Source organism: Haliotis rubra, unplaced genomic scaffold, assembly GCF_003918875.1.
Source record: "Haliotis rubra isolate DU_JTF1 unplaced genomic scaffold, ASM391887v1 Scf57, whole genome shotgun sequence".
Classification (NCBI taxonomy): domain Eukaryota; kingdom Metazoa; phylum Mollusca; class Gastropoda; order Lepetellida; family Haliotidae; genus Haliotis; species Haliotis rubra.
This window is the reverse complement of record NW_025767268.1, coordinates 910238-924235: the sequence shown is the minus strand read 5'-3', so window position 1 is coordinate 924235 and position 13998 is coordinate 910238. Positions and strand designations below refer to the sequence as shown.

The window sequence follows — 13998 nt, the reverse complement described above, 5'->3', positions numbered from 1 at the left end:
ACTGCCCCCGGATATTGTCCGCAAACAGTGGGCGTGGCACTCGTCTCCTTCATCAATGTAGAAAAAACATATGTCACTACACTAAGATCTACATGACCTTGGATTGCGACGTCGTTTGCCTCAATTTAATAATGATAATAATGAGAATATTTATAACGCGTCTTTTCCACGCTAGATACCCTGCTCAAAGCGCACAATCTGATCATTATTACGCCAGATAACCCAAGCTGCCGGATAGGCGCAAGAAGGTTAATAGTCTCACGATTTATTTCACCGGGTACCCATTTTATGCTGCCAAGTTTTTAAATGACAGGCGTGGGTTCAACACTGTCGCATCGTTATTGGCAAACATATGAATACTATTGAAAGGCATCTGCATCTTTGTTTCAAAATATTAAAAATAGTGTTTAGAAAATGGATTTACATTTTCAAAATTTATAACTAATTATATCCATTTTATAAACCACACAAAGACCCGTTATTATATGTAAATAACACACGTATTTAAGAACGAAAATTCTTCGGTTTCATTTTTGATGGACATTTGACCTGTCAAAACCAAAATTTGATATTTACAGAATAAATGCCTTAGTCCCTTGATTTGCTGAAAGGTCTCTAATTCAAAGAGGGGAGGGCACAGGAAACTCTCCTATAACTATACCTATCTGTTCTTAGCTCGTACTTGGCTCCATCTTTTATTTTTTAGCCTGTTGAAGCAACCTTAACGACTTAACGATTCTATGCATGATCAAGGTGAAAGACTTTGTCTTGGATCTTTTCAAGCTTCGTTACGTTGAGGCCAGTGCATCACAAAACTATAATCTAATGAGTCTGTATACAGCTGTGATTCTAATCCTCTTTATGATGATCTATACAACAAGAAACCATATTTTATTCCGCCTCTAGGCATAACCATTAAACCTTTCATTCTTGCTGCTAATATCGAACTCTGAACATATAATATATCTAATGGTCCTACCTGAAGTAGAAATTATTAGTAGTTATTGATGTGCCTATCATGTTGATAATAAAGGTTTGATTTCGTTCAATCAAGGTTTGTCGATGCCACAAACAGCACCATGGAACTTTTTTACGGGAGCAAACTTTCACGCGCCTGTTCGAATTAGTGTTATAAACGGCGAAGGTAAACGATACAAACGTATACGACCCCCGGTAATCGACAGCGACACCGACGATGAATGAACGTGTCCAAATGACATTTTACAGTTGTTGAATAAATGTTGAATAAAATTTGGTCGAGGATTTTTTGAGTGTTTGGGTGAAATATTTTTTGTAGAGAATAACAGGTTTTTAAAAATGATTGATACTTCCTTGGTTAGTATATTAAGTGATACAAATATTATGACCCCCTCGACTGAACGGCCTCAGTCAGATATGGGCGTTTCGGGATGATACGGGGCAAGATATGGAAAAGGGAGGGTGATAATCTCTCCATATCGTATGGTAATGTATATGATCTATGGCTTATATCCATATGTCGCCTGCTTATCTGTGTGAAATATAGCATACAGGACATGGGAAACCTCTGTCCCTATAGTCAGTCTTACAATAACGTGACATCACAATACGGATTTCCTCCAATAGGACATTAAAACAAAGCTTCTTCCATGACAAGTACTTCATTCTGTTATGATGCGACGTTTCGATATTTACCCTTACACCGTTGTCCAGTAGGAGTGACTTTGAGTACATCTGACTAGGATTAACAAAAGCACTGTAAGAGTATTGTTTTATTTGTTGTTATATCTTATTTGAATATTAGTTCAGAACAACATATCTTTAGGGTCAGCCATTCTTATTCGATTACCACTTGTTACAAGCTTTCTGATTGGCTCGTCTGGTACAGCCAATACTCGGTCTAACATACACATAGTTCACATAACTGAAGCCAGGCTGTATTAAAGCTCTCGTGACAGGTATGCATGAAAGGGATTAGTAACAACAATGGATGTGTCTGATTAATACTGTGACAGCCGGAGAAGACCATCAGTTAGTGATGGGTTACAAAACATACAACACATACAAAGCCGATAGCATATGAGAAGATGACTTAATGTAGAACAAAGTACAGTCTTATTAAACAAACTCCTTAAAACTGGCACTTCAAATCTGCCGACAAAAGCCCTCATTAAACGGATATCAAGTATGCCTTATCCTGGTAGAGTGCGCTGTTTTATCAAATCATTGTTTACAAATTGGATGAGGCATACTTGATATCTGTTTAATGGGGGCTTTTGTCAGCGGATTTGAAGTGCCAGTTTTCTTATAGAGTTAGTTTAATAATATTGTACTTTCTTCTACATAAAGTTGTGCTGTTGCAGTTAATGATGTGGTTTGAGAAAACCCATTTTTATTTAGTGGTTGTTGCTATGTTTTCTCCCATGACGTCACATTACTATGCCACTGCCTAAAATAACAATTCGCCTGCCATTATGTTGAACATGGCTATGTCAGTACTGGCTCTTCAACTTCTCTAGGTCTCGAAAATCATACATTTGCAAATAGCTTATAATTTTATGATTAATGATGCAATGCTTAAGATTATTTGTTCTAGAAAGGAATGTTTTTAATGAAGTTGGTAAACAGGACAAGAGCTGGTACGGGTGTATCTGTAGGAACCGTGTGGCCAGATCCCTGCAAACAAAACGTCAAAGATTTAATGAAGGTTTTTCCTCTCCGGTTGCAATATTACTGGTCAGTTCTCATGATTTCATTCATTTTTCATTCATTTTTCTTTATATCCACCCCAATTAGATGAAGATCTATATATTTACACTCAAATCTCGAATCCATGACATGTAAGATACGAGGGATCTCTCTCTCTAAAAGTAATAAAGTTGTTATATATAGATGAAGATCTATACTTCAAGGAGAAATTTAGGTATGGCAACAAGAGGCGCTGATGAACTGCACCTAGTTACACAAGAGACGAAGATCTATGACATATGTAGACGAGGAAAGGCGTTGTAATGATGACAGGACAATGAAACATACCCTGACGGTCACATACACGAGATTCTCGAACCCTTTGGCGAATCCAGCCACTTGTTTTGTCTTGTCGGCGGCGGTGTAGTACCATGGCTTACGGGACTGAGCGTACTGTCAACAACGGACGTAGGCATTGGTGACAAGAACGATACCTGTGGTCATGTCATGTGGGCTTTACGGGTTAGATATAGTTGACCGCGTGTCATTTCACCTTGATGGCATGGACCCTTGGTCATAGTACCATTGGGATATTTGTCTGGTCGAGACTCCATTAATTACAGATGTCCAATATACACGTCACACACACAGACATCGCTATGTTAGAGTAATTTTCTTCAAAGCGAAGTCTAATTCCATTTAACCTCACAGCCTTGATGTATACGCAACAAAAATAGTTAAGGACCACCCCAATTTTCAATATAAAAGTATTTAATTGTTCATATTATGATCCATATAATACTTAAATATTGAATATTGGGGTGGTCCTTTACTTTTTGGGGGTTAAGTACATTTTTCAGAAATAGTACTCTACCTTCTGTTCCAGCGAGTCGACAAACCATTCGTCTCCCATGAAGTTACAAGCCATGTCCACATCGCCGTTGTACACCAACACTCGCTTCTGTAACAACAATATTCCTTCACAGCAATAATATTAAAATATTAACAGTCATATATACGAAAGTAATATTTGTCACTCAGCTAAACGAATATGTAAGAATAATTCTCATTCACCTTACCATGCAATAGTTAAATGAATTTGATTCTCTGCCACCAATAAAAATACTATTATCTGATCCGAAGGTCATCTCAAGGAAAGTCCCTCCAAATATCTTTCAGCTTATTATTACGTACCTTTGCGTTGAGGACCTTTAGGTACTGCTCCCTCACCGTCCTGTAGATGGTGGTGTAGCCCTGCCCGACCGCTCCACTAAAACAAACGGATAGCTCATCACAAATTCAAGGAAATTGCTTGATAGAGAAACTACAGTTTAGGTTTGCCGTTCTCTGTCAGTGTCAAAAGCTGTTGATCACACGCGATCTGATGACGTTTACAATACGCTTACCCGGTGTGGTCACCAATAACTGATTTGCCTGTACTGTACTGTTCAACTGTGTGTGTGTGTATATATATATATATATATATATATATATATATGTGCAAAAGTTTTGCACCACCCATAATTTCATTATATGTAATTCATAATATGCAAAGTTAGTACATTACTGCTTTTGCACCTGAAGAAATTTATACATAGTATTGTCAATGTTTGCAAAACATAGCACTACCCATATATTTATAATATGAGATTCCATTCTTATTTCATAACATGAGAAGTTGGAGTCCACTTTTGCTTATGCATCCGCAGAAATTACTGCATATATACAGAAGTGACCCACAAGTATATCATTGCATGGTTATCAACTTTGGGAGCACCTGAAGGGTATACAATTGAGAGGTAGATGCGACCGGCATCTATGGTACCACTGACATGGCGGAATTATTGTCACCATCAGAATGCGAATTAGGTCTAACCGAAGCGCTAATCAAATAATCATTATCATCATGTATATGTGTCAGAGCCAGCCATTCTGAAACCTACCTGCAAGTGTCCCAGCGTTGGACAGAGTCCGGTATATGCAGAGCTCGGCGCACCTGCGGCTGATTCAGGTATACAAGGATGTTCGTGTCATTAAGACAGGGTGGCGTCATCCGGAGCTTCTCAGATGGGAGATTCTGTATCATCTTGATACAGAAAACAATCAAATGACAGATATTATCTTAAAGAATCGACAGATTTAGAGACACTGTATTTTCAGTGCTTCTTGGAGATTCTCAGTGCTGATTGGAGAGTTGATGTGACGTAGCATAGTCCCATTGATGACGATACGACGTGACGTCATGCGGCATTTATGGCGTAACACATCCAGTGCAAAGTATTGCGTCATATGTACAATAGTTCACATTCAAGAAAGTACCTCGGAAGACATGTAATCCTCGAGGAACTCGAGTTATTCTCTATCACCGCTTTACCTCTCGAGGAACTAATTTCCGCAAGACAAACTCATTAGGGACCTTTCAGAGATGTAACAAACGTCCATACCAGTGTGTCAAACCCATGCCTTGTTCACCGTTTCCTTTTCTCTTAGATTACCCCCAATTGGGACTCGTTTTAGATAGTAATTTTCACTAAATCGTTTGTTTAAATGTTATGGCGTAGACACTTTTACTTATCTGGTGACCCGTGAAAAACCCGGGTTAGAATTGGTCATCAGCAACCCATGCTTGTAAAAGGCGACTTACGGGATCTGTGGTCAGGCTCGCTGACCTGGTTGACACATGTCATCGTATCCCAATTATTGTGTATATCGATGCTCGTGCTGTTGAGCATCACAGGGTTGTCTGGTCCAGACTCGATTATTTACAGACCGCCACAATATAGCTGGAATATTGCTGAGTGCGGCGTTAAACAACAAACCAACCATCCGTATTTCGCTGTGTCTCAGATTCGACGTTTACCAAGTCCTTGCAGCTAAAAGAAGCAAATCATCTTTGAAGCGAGTTTCTCAGCCCTAGATTACTTGTTGTCAGCAGTTGAATCTGTTTTGTTTTATATCACCATCTACACTGTACGTATTCTTGAAAAGCAATTGTTCATTTTTGAATAATATTTTGCCAGACCTACTCTGATTTCGTCTTGCACTTGGGGTGAGTGTGGCAGAAACCATCCGAAGTTGGAGGAGATGTAGGTGTCTGTGTTGACGTCGTATGTCAGTCCTGGCGCCGTGTTCACGCACTCTCCGTACAGGTTGTAGATGTTGAGGCCGCTGCCGAGAACTGCTTGGTAGGTTTCGAACAGCTGAGGAGATAAGCGTCATTTGTACTGTAACTTCAACATGCAGACTTACCTCATCGTGACAGTCAGAATCCACGAGATGCCAGTGTATCATGTCCTGCTTTATTCCCCTGACATTAATCACAAATTGTTACGTCATTGTATCATTGTATCAATATACCATGTCAATATATTCTAGGTTTTCATTAATAAACTCCATAACAAAAAGATTATACGTCCTGTTGAAGCTTTGGGTGAAAAATGGAATTTGTAAAAGGTACCGCTCTCTTGCAGTTGGTGTCATTGGAGATTTGGTCAAAGAAGTTGCAGCGACTCTCCTGACCCTTGCAGCAATGAGTCATCAGGAGGCTCCACGTGCTGCAGACAAGGAAACGATCAGTGATAGTGGAGATTCACATCTACCTAGTCAAGGCACTGAACCGGTGTTGGCAAACGATCTATGATCTGTGGTCGTGTACACTTTGCATCAAATAATTGTTACGTTTCGCCTTTGTCAAACATTGCAAGCTGTCATATACAGTTACCTTTGGTTATGATGTTCACGTCCCAAACATTTTGTGTAGAGGGTATCTGGCAGCTGCTCACACACTTTACATGTCCAACTATTTCCAATGCAACTCCCTAAAAACACTCTCCCCATGGCTGTATGACACACAGCTCCAGCATTTGGTTTCTACATTTTACAACTTGTGAGGTACTATAGGCCTACTCTTTCTAAGCGCCAGCTTTCAAACGGTTATGGTAGACACGTGCAAGACATTTCCAGATTTGACGCATCAGTGACAAAATGATGTCCAATGCAAGTTTAACTTGAAATGCGAATTTGTCCAGGTGACTTGCCTTGGCATGTGTTTGTGACGCGTGTTTGCATTGGTGTGTTTGTGATAACGGGTGTTATTGGTAGGTCAGGATAAGGTGTTATTGGTAGGCCAGGATAAGGTGTTATTGGTAGGTCAGGATAAGGTGTTATTGGTAGGTCAGGATAAGGTGTTATTGGTAGGTCAGGATAAGGTGTTATTGGTAGGTCAGGATAAGGTGTTATTGGTAGGTCAGGATAAGGTGTTATTGGTAGGTCAGGATAAGGTGTTATTGGTAGGTCAGGATAAGGTGTTATTGGTAGGTCAGGATAAGGTGTTATTGGTAGGTCAGGATAAGGTGTTATTGGTAGGTCAGGATAAGGTGTTATTGGTAGGTCAGGATAAGGTGTTATTGGTAGGTCAGGATAAGGTGTTATTGGTCAGGTCAGGATAAGTCAGTGTTATTGGTAGGTCAGGATAAGGTTATTGGTAGGTTTGCCAACACCTTTTATCACCACTTTATCATCACTATGTCCTGCACATGTCACGTTAAATCATTGTTACAAAACATTTCAACATTCTGAAACAAGTTGAAGAAGAACGTTTGTTGTGCTTGGCTGGTATCTAACCATAATACCAACAGAACAAGAAAACATCCACATGGGAGAGGCTACTAACTTTGGTCTACCGAACCTTCCAAGTTTACAACACATACAGATCGACAGGGGTGACTACGTACATGTCCCCGATGAGGCCGTGGTAGTAGGAGAAGTAGACCAGAGAGCTGTCGCTCATGATGGCGTCAGTGACGCCATTCCCAACTGCAAACCCCTGAAAAGATGATCGGAAGCAGCTGCATCATTCTGACAGGTATGGCAGGGATCAACCGTTACTATTGTCACAACAGTGAGTGAGTGTGTGATTGTGAAGCAATGTAAGCGTTTCCACTTAAGTTGTCCTTGATGCAAAGCTCCAGGAAAACAACAAATACCATCTTGTGGAAGGAGGAAATGTTTTTTGGTAGCAGGAAATTGATCTCCGACCTCCCGTCTTCTAGGCAGACGCTATATCCTCCAAACCACAGAAGTGTGAAGCACTGTCAGTGGCGTGGGCCATATGGCTTTTCACTGTGACTTTAAGTCGTGTGTTACCAATGTGACTGTAAGACTCTTCATGGGTTGGGGTTTTATCTTCATGCATCCTCGCAGTACTAACTTACCTTAAAGTTGATATCACGGTCGTCGACGACGAGTGCGCTGAGTGTCGGCACGTAGATGCCTCCGTAGCTCTCCCCGGTGATATAGAAGTCGTTGGCTATGTACTCAGGGTATTTCATGAAGAAATCCTTCAACGCTAGGTAGTTATTGAGGGCTACCTTCAACACATAAAAGTACAACGACTAATGCCGGCACAGCCAAAGCAGTGTGAAATAGTCTACCGTCGATGTACCAGATAAAACATTGCTCTGTCTCTATCCGAAAGGTTCACCGTCCAGCGCGTGTATATGTTTAGTCTATTGGAAAAAGGTTAAGTAGAAGCTGGCAGGAATCCTCTGCTAACTGCCATCTTGGCCTTGAAGTCGGTATTGGGTCGGCATGGGTATCGCCCATGTCAATTTCTCATGGTTACTATAAGCAAGATGACATTATTTGCCATTGTTGCTAATCTTGGCGTTGTTGTTGTTTTACGCCACATTCAGCAATATTCCAGCTATATTGCGGCGGTCTGTAAATAATCGAGTCTGAACCAGACAATCCAGTGATCATCAGCCTGAGCATCGATCTACGCAATTGGGATACGATTACATATTGTCAAGCAACTCAGCGAGCCTGACCACCCAATCCCGTTAGTCGCCTCTTACGACAAGCATGGGTTACTGAAGACCAGTTCTAACCCGGATGTACAGGGGTTTGTTGCTAAGCAGTATGACATACGGCCAGTGTCAAGGAACAGCACACAGCATTATGTCCTGACACGTGAGACATCCCAGCGGTACGGTCGAGTTGATGACACATGGTGAAATTCATATGCCAGTGGTAAAACCATGGTGCAGCCCAGAGTGATAGACACCTGATGTAATCTGTATGTTAGTGGTGAACACGTAATGATGATCATATGTTAATAGAATACACGCAGTGCTGGCCTTATGTTACTAATAAACACGACTTGCAGTTTGTATGTTAAACATAAGGACGTGATACTGTTATTGGTTGTCACGGTAATTCCGAGACCGTCACCTCATCGTCATTTGTGGCGTAGTTTCTGTCGTCACTGTAGGAGAACCCAACACCTGCAGGGGCCTCGAGAAACAGCATGTTGGCGATCTGGTGACAGAGAAACACCTTAATGTATCATGTTAAACGTTTGTGAATATGTAAATATGCCTGCATGGACAAAGATCAATGGCTGTTAGGAGGTCAAAATGTCCGCTGCACATGCCTATGGTACTTGATTATGTTGGTGCTAACACGAAGGTCTAAATCCATACAAACACATATGACTATAACTTTCGACACATTTGTTATACACTTCAATGCTGGTTCCGTTAGCCTTCCCTGTCGGTGGGAGATTGTTGGAAACAATGAATAGAGTTGTGTCCCTTGTCGTTCCAGGATCCTCGCACACACACATTCTCCCATCCCTTCCAGCTTACCGCGTTCCAGCTATATGGATTGTACTCCACCGTCTTCCCGTCAGTGGCTATCTGTGAGGTAGCAAAGAAAAGCAAATAAGCAATGCAGTAAGATTTATATTCATCTGTGGATCTACTTTATGGGTGCATTGAGAAAGAGCACATTGTAGTTTGACATGTTAGAAGGAAACACTCTGTGAATGTTGCTTAATTAGTTCACCAAAATAGTGGTGTTTTTTAGTGTAAAACATAGAAGTGATAGTACGTCTGTTTAATGCATTCTACCTCAAAAACACATCTCATCTTAAGAACTCGTTTACAAGCTATTAAAGTCGATCGGGTTATCGGTTATACGTTTTTTTTACGCCAGCTCTGTGACGGCGTACCGTAAAGAATCTCCAGTCGAGACTAGGCACTCCAGTGATGGTTAATATGAACAACGTCAAGAGCTAGTCACTGGGGTTGAGATACCGGCAATTAACTAAGTCACCAATTATTGCAACCCGATCCGTATTTCTTCAACACACACATGTGTCTCACCTTAAACGGCCCATTCTCAGTGAGGAGTCCTAGCAGGGAGCTACATCCGGGTCCTCCATTCAGCCACAGAACAACTGGGTCCGTCTTCGGAGTGGAGCTCTGAGACTCAACAAACCTAGAGGACATTAATTGATGAAGGTCATTACTTTTACTACTTGGTGGGCGAGGAAGGACTATATTGTCTGAACGTATGCAGGTTAAGTTAGCATGGTATTATAGCACGGTTACCCTCTATAAGTATTTGTTGCGTGTTATTCTCGGAAGAAGTATACAGGTGAGGCTACGGGGTGTAGTTACAGGTTATCTGTCATCAATAATTGAACACTATATATTGTCACAAGTCTCATCTATAGTCATTCTGTCCTTTGTACACTCAGCGAAGCAGCATTTGTTTACTTAACGCGGTTCCTACGTTAACATGTGAATATACCACAATATTTCTCTGAGTGGCGTATTTAGAAATGGGTGAATCAGATAAGGACAAACTTTTTGGATGAACAACTTCATTTTTCATCCATAAGTATACTTGATTGACAACGATACAAGAATCAGAATCGAAACGTCGCATCACCCGAATAAAGAAGTTGTTCATCCATAATATTTGTCCTTATCTATACCACAATAGTCTTAGATGTGTCATTGTAGTGGTATTCTCACACACATCATTACTGACCGCCTCCGTGGTGTAGTGGTTAGAGCGTCCGCCCGGAGAGTGGAAGGTCGCGGGTTCGATCCCCGACCGCGTCATACCAAAAGACGTTAAAATGTGGTACTTGTTGGTCGCTGTCTGGTGCTCGGCATTAATGGGTACAATAAGGACTGGTCGGCTCGGAGTCAGTATAATGTGTCTGAGTGGGGTATTCATGCTTCACTGCAGCATGGTATCTCAGTGGGCTAGCACTATAAAACCAGCTTAAGTCTGGGCTAGTACAAGCAGCCGCACATACACATACACACGCATGTACGTCGTCATATGAGCGAAATATTCTCAAGCACGACGTAAAACCCAATTTCACCTCACCTCACACATCATTACTCGTCAACTCTGGGTCTACTTTCAGCAGTATGGGTCACAGCGGAGTATTCACATAGCAGTAATCGTTACCTCAGACTATTCTCACAACATTATTCGCCATTATATAGCCAGAGATATATGTAACCAAGAGAGCGTCCCTGCAGCAGTACTTGTTCCCACGAATTCTCCTTCACGGTAACATTCGTTCACCAGTAATGTAGGTGACCACGAGGTGATTTCATCAGCACTGTTTCACACAAGGATGTGTGCTGAGAGTTAATGTTTGTTACCACGATGTATTATTTTAATTGCCACGTGGTGTTCTGACACATGCAATGTGAACTCACCGGAGATTTTGATCATCACGTTCTCAAAAGCAGCATTTGTTACCACAAGGTGTCCTGGCCAGTGATGTTTGTTACGAAGGCCTATTCTCGAGAGTGATGTCTATTATTATAGGTGTTTCCACAAGCAATATTTGTTGCCAGAATATCTTCGAACTAGCAATATTTGTTGCTACCAGGTGTTCCCACCAGCAACGTTTGTTACCACCAGGTGTTCTCACAGCAATATTCTTACCACCAGGTGTTCTCACGGAAATTGGGTACAATGAGTGAAGCCCATTTCTGATGTTCCCCGCCGTGATATTGCTGGAATATTGCTAAAAGCGGCGTAAAACCAAACTCAGTCAGTCAGTCTCACGGCAATATTGTTACCACCATGTGTTCTCACGGCAATATTTGTTAACACGATGTGTTCTTACAGCAATGTTACCACCAGGTGTTCACACAGCAATGTTGGTTACCACCAGGTGTTCTCACAGCAATATTTTTACCACCAGGTGTTCTCACAGCAATAGTTTTATCACCAGGTGTTCTCACAGCAATACATGTTACCACCAGGTGTTTATCACAGCAATACTTGTTACCACAGGTATTCACACAGCAACAATTGTTACCACCAGGTATTCTCACCAGTAGTGCAGCTTCCTGGTTCCCGAGGCCTTCAGAAAGCCAGAGTACTGCTTCCAGCTGGGGAGTCGACTCAATCCGGGCAACTCTGTGATCTCGTCCTCTGGTACAGCTGCACGTGCACCCAGGGCGAGGACAGCGAGGATTTGTAGCCAGGAGGTCATCATCATGTTTGATTGTTGACGAATTTACCTTTAAATATTCCATCTTCATATTTCACGGAGGGACAAATTGGAAAGACATACATATAGTTCAAACATGTTATGAATGGAACAGGTGAAATTTTGTTCTTAAATTATAATCACTGGGGAAATCACGTGTAAAATGTCTTTATTTGTAGTTATTTAGGACAACCAAGTCCTTAAAAGCGTTCACTCGACACGCCGAAGACCCAGCTTCGATAACCTAAATCAATGAGTACAAAGTGTGAAGTAAATTTCTTGTGTTACAGTCTTACTGTACTCACCAATACCAGCTTTACATAGGCAGCTTAAAAATTCAGTCAGGTACATCCTATCGACATGTTCAGGCCTTACCTGTCAGACTTGTGTATCTCTCTACAGACTTGTGTCTTCGTCTTTGCCGTGGTATCTCGTAAGCGTGAATTGTGTAATCTGGTTTGCGACGTGCTGTCATTGCACAGGCCCTGTATATCAAGTTAATCCCATTTATGTGATATGGGTTATACATATTCACCCAATACCTGGGTTGAAGCCGTGAGAGATAGGGCTACCCACGGGGATGTAGCTGAACTGTTTCTCTAAGCTGTGGGTTGCATGGCAGCCTGAGTATCTAGTCTCCGTAAATATCAGCTTGTCAAGACAATAGATAACGCGCTGATTCTATTACAGAGTGGCACACAAAATAGATGTTCTAGACTTCCATTTTTGTGAAAATTTGTTGGCTGGGAGGGTTAGATCGCTAACTTTGTGTGCTGGCGATGAAGCTTTTCACTCTTAGATCGTATGTTCGACTCCCTGATCGGACTCAGTTTGAATCCGAACTTTTCTGAGAAAGTGTAATTATGTCACACTTCCTAACTAGCATTGTGTATTCTCAACAGATGAAGCCTTCATAAAGTTTCAACTCTGTTGTGGGGAAAAGGTGGCACTTTTGTCTTAGGTGACGCAATTTACATCATGAAACATGTCAGGATCCTGACATCGTGGTTCAAATAGCGGCTCCCCCTTGACTGTTTATAGGTTAGTCAATACCACGTGTTTGTTGGTTTGACAGTACCACGTGTTTGTTGGTTTGTCAGTACCACGTGTTTGTTGGTTTGTCAGTACCACGTGTTTGTTGGTTTGTCAATACCATGTTTGTTGGTTTGTCAATACCATGTGTTTGTGGGTTTGTCAATACCACGTGTTTGTTGGTTTGTCAGTACCACGTGTTTGTTGGTTTGTCAATACCACGTGTTTATTGGTTTGTTAATACCACGTGTTTGTTGATTTGTCAGTACCACGTGTTTGTTGGTTTGTCAATACCATGTTTGTTGGTTTGTCAATACTACGTGTTTATTGGTTTGTTGATACCACGTGTTTGTTGGTTTGTCAATACCACGTGTTTGTTGGTTTGTCAATGCCACGTGTTTGTTGGTTTGTCAATACCACGTGTTTGTTGGTTTGTCAATACCACGTGTTTGTTGGTTTGTCAATACCACGTGTTTGTTGGTTTGTCAATACCACGTGTTTGTGGGTTTGTCAATACCACGTTTTTGTTAATTTTTCAGTACCACGTGTTTGCTGGTTTGTCAATGCCTCGTGTTTGTTGGTTTGTCAGTACCACGTGTTTGTTGGTGTGTCAGTACCACGTGTTTGTTGGTTTGTCAATGCCATGTGTTTGTTGGTTTGTCAATACCACGTATTTGTTGGTTTGTCAATTTGTTGTTAATACCACGTGTTTTTGTCAATACCACGTGTTTATGGGTTTATTGGTTTTTAATACCACGTGTTTGTTGATTTGTCAAGTACCACTTGGTTGTTGGTTTGTCAATACCACGTGTTTGTTGATTTGTCAATACCACGTGTTTGTTGGTTTGTCAATGCCACGTGTTTGTTGGTTTGTCAATACTACGTGTTTTTATTGGTTTTTAATACCACGTGTTTGTTGATTTGTCAAGTACCACTTGGTTGTTTTGGGTTTGTCAATACCACGTGTTTGTTGACGTGTTTGTTGG

General features: G+C 41.3%; 1 protein-coding gene across 2 annotated transcripts; it reads right to left on the bottom strand.

Moving 5' to 3' along the window:
- Window positions 1-1736: 1736 nt before the first annotated feature.
- LOC124254318 (lysosomal protective protein-like) lies at window positions 1737-12460 on the bottom strand. Of its 2 annotated transcripts, none has more exons than XM_046688240.1 (14): window positions 12356-12460; window positions 11823-12011; window positions 9834-9948; window positions 9315-9365; window positions 8899-8985; window positions 7881-8036; window positions 7401-7492; window positions 6125-6221; window positions 5694-5867; window positions 4611-4753; window positions 3862-3937; window positions 3542-3628; window positions 3016-3120; window positions 1737-2655 (listed from the first exon to the last, which is right to left on the bottom strand). In XM_046688240.1, exons 2-14 carry the CDS (start codon window positions 11987-11989, stop codon window positions 2572-2574), a joined length of 1434 nt encoding a protein of 477 aa, XP_046544196.1. In that variant the 5' UTR covers window positions 11990-12011; window positions 12356-12460; the 3' UTR covers window positions 1737-2571. The 2 variants fall into 2 exon arrangements, with proteins under 2 accessions (XP_046544196.1, XP_046544197.1); XM_046688241.1 differs by having other exon boundaries at window positions 12286-12369.
- Between the last annotated feature and the right edge of the window lie 1538 nt (window positions 12461-13998).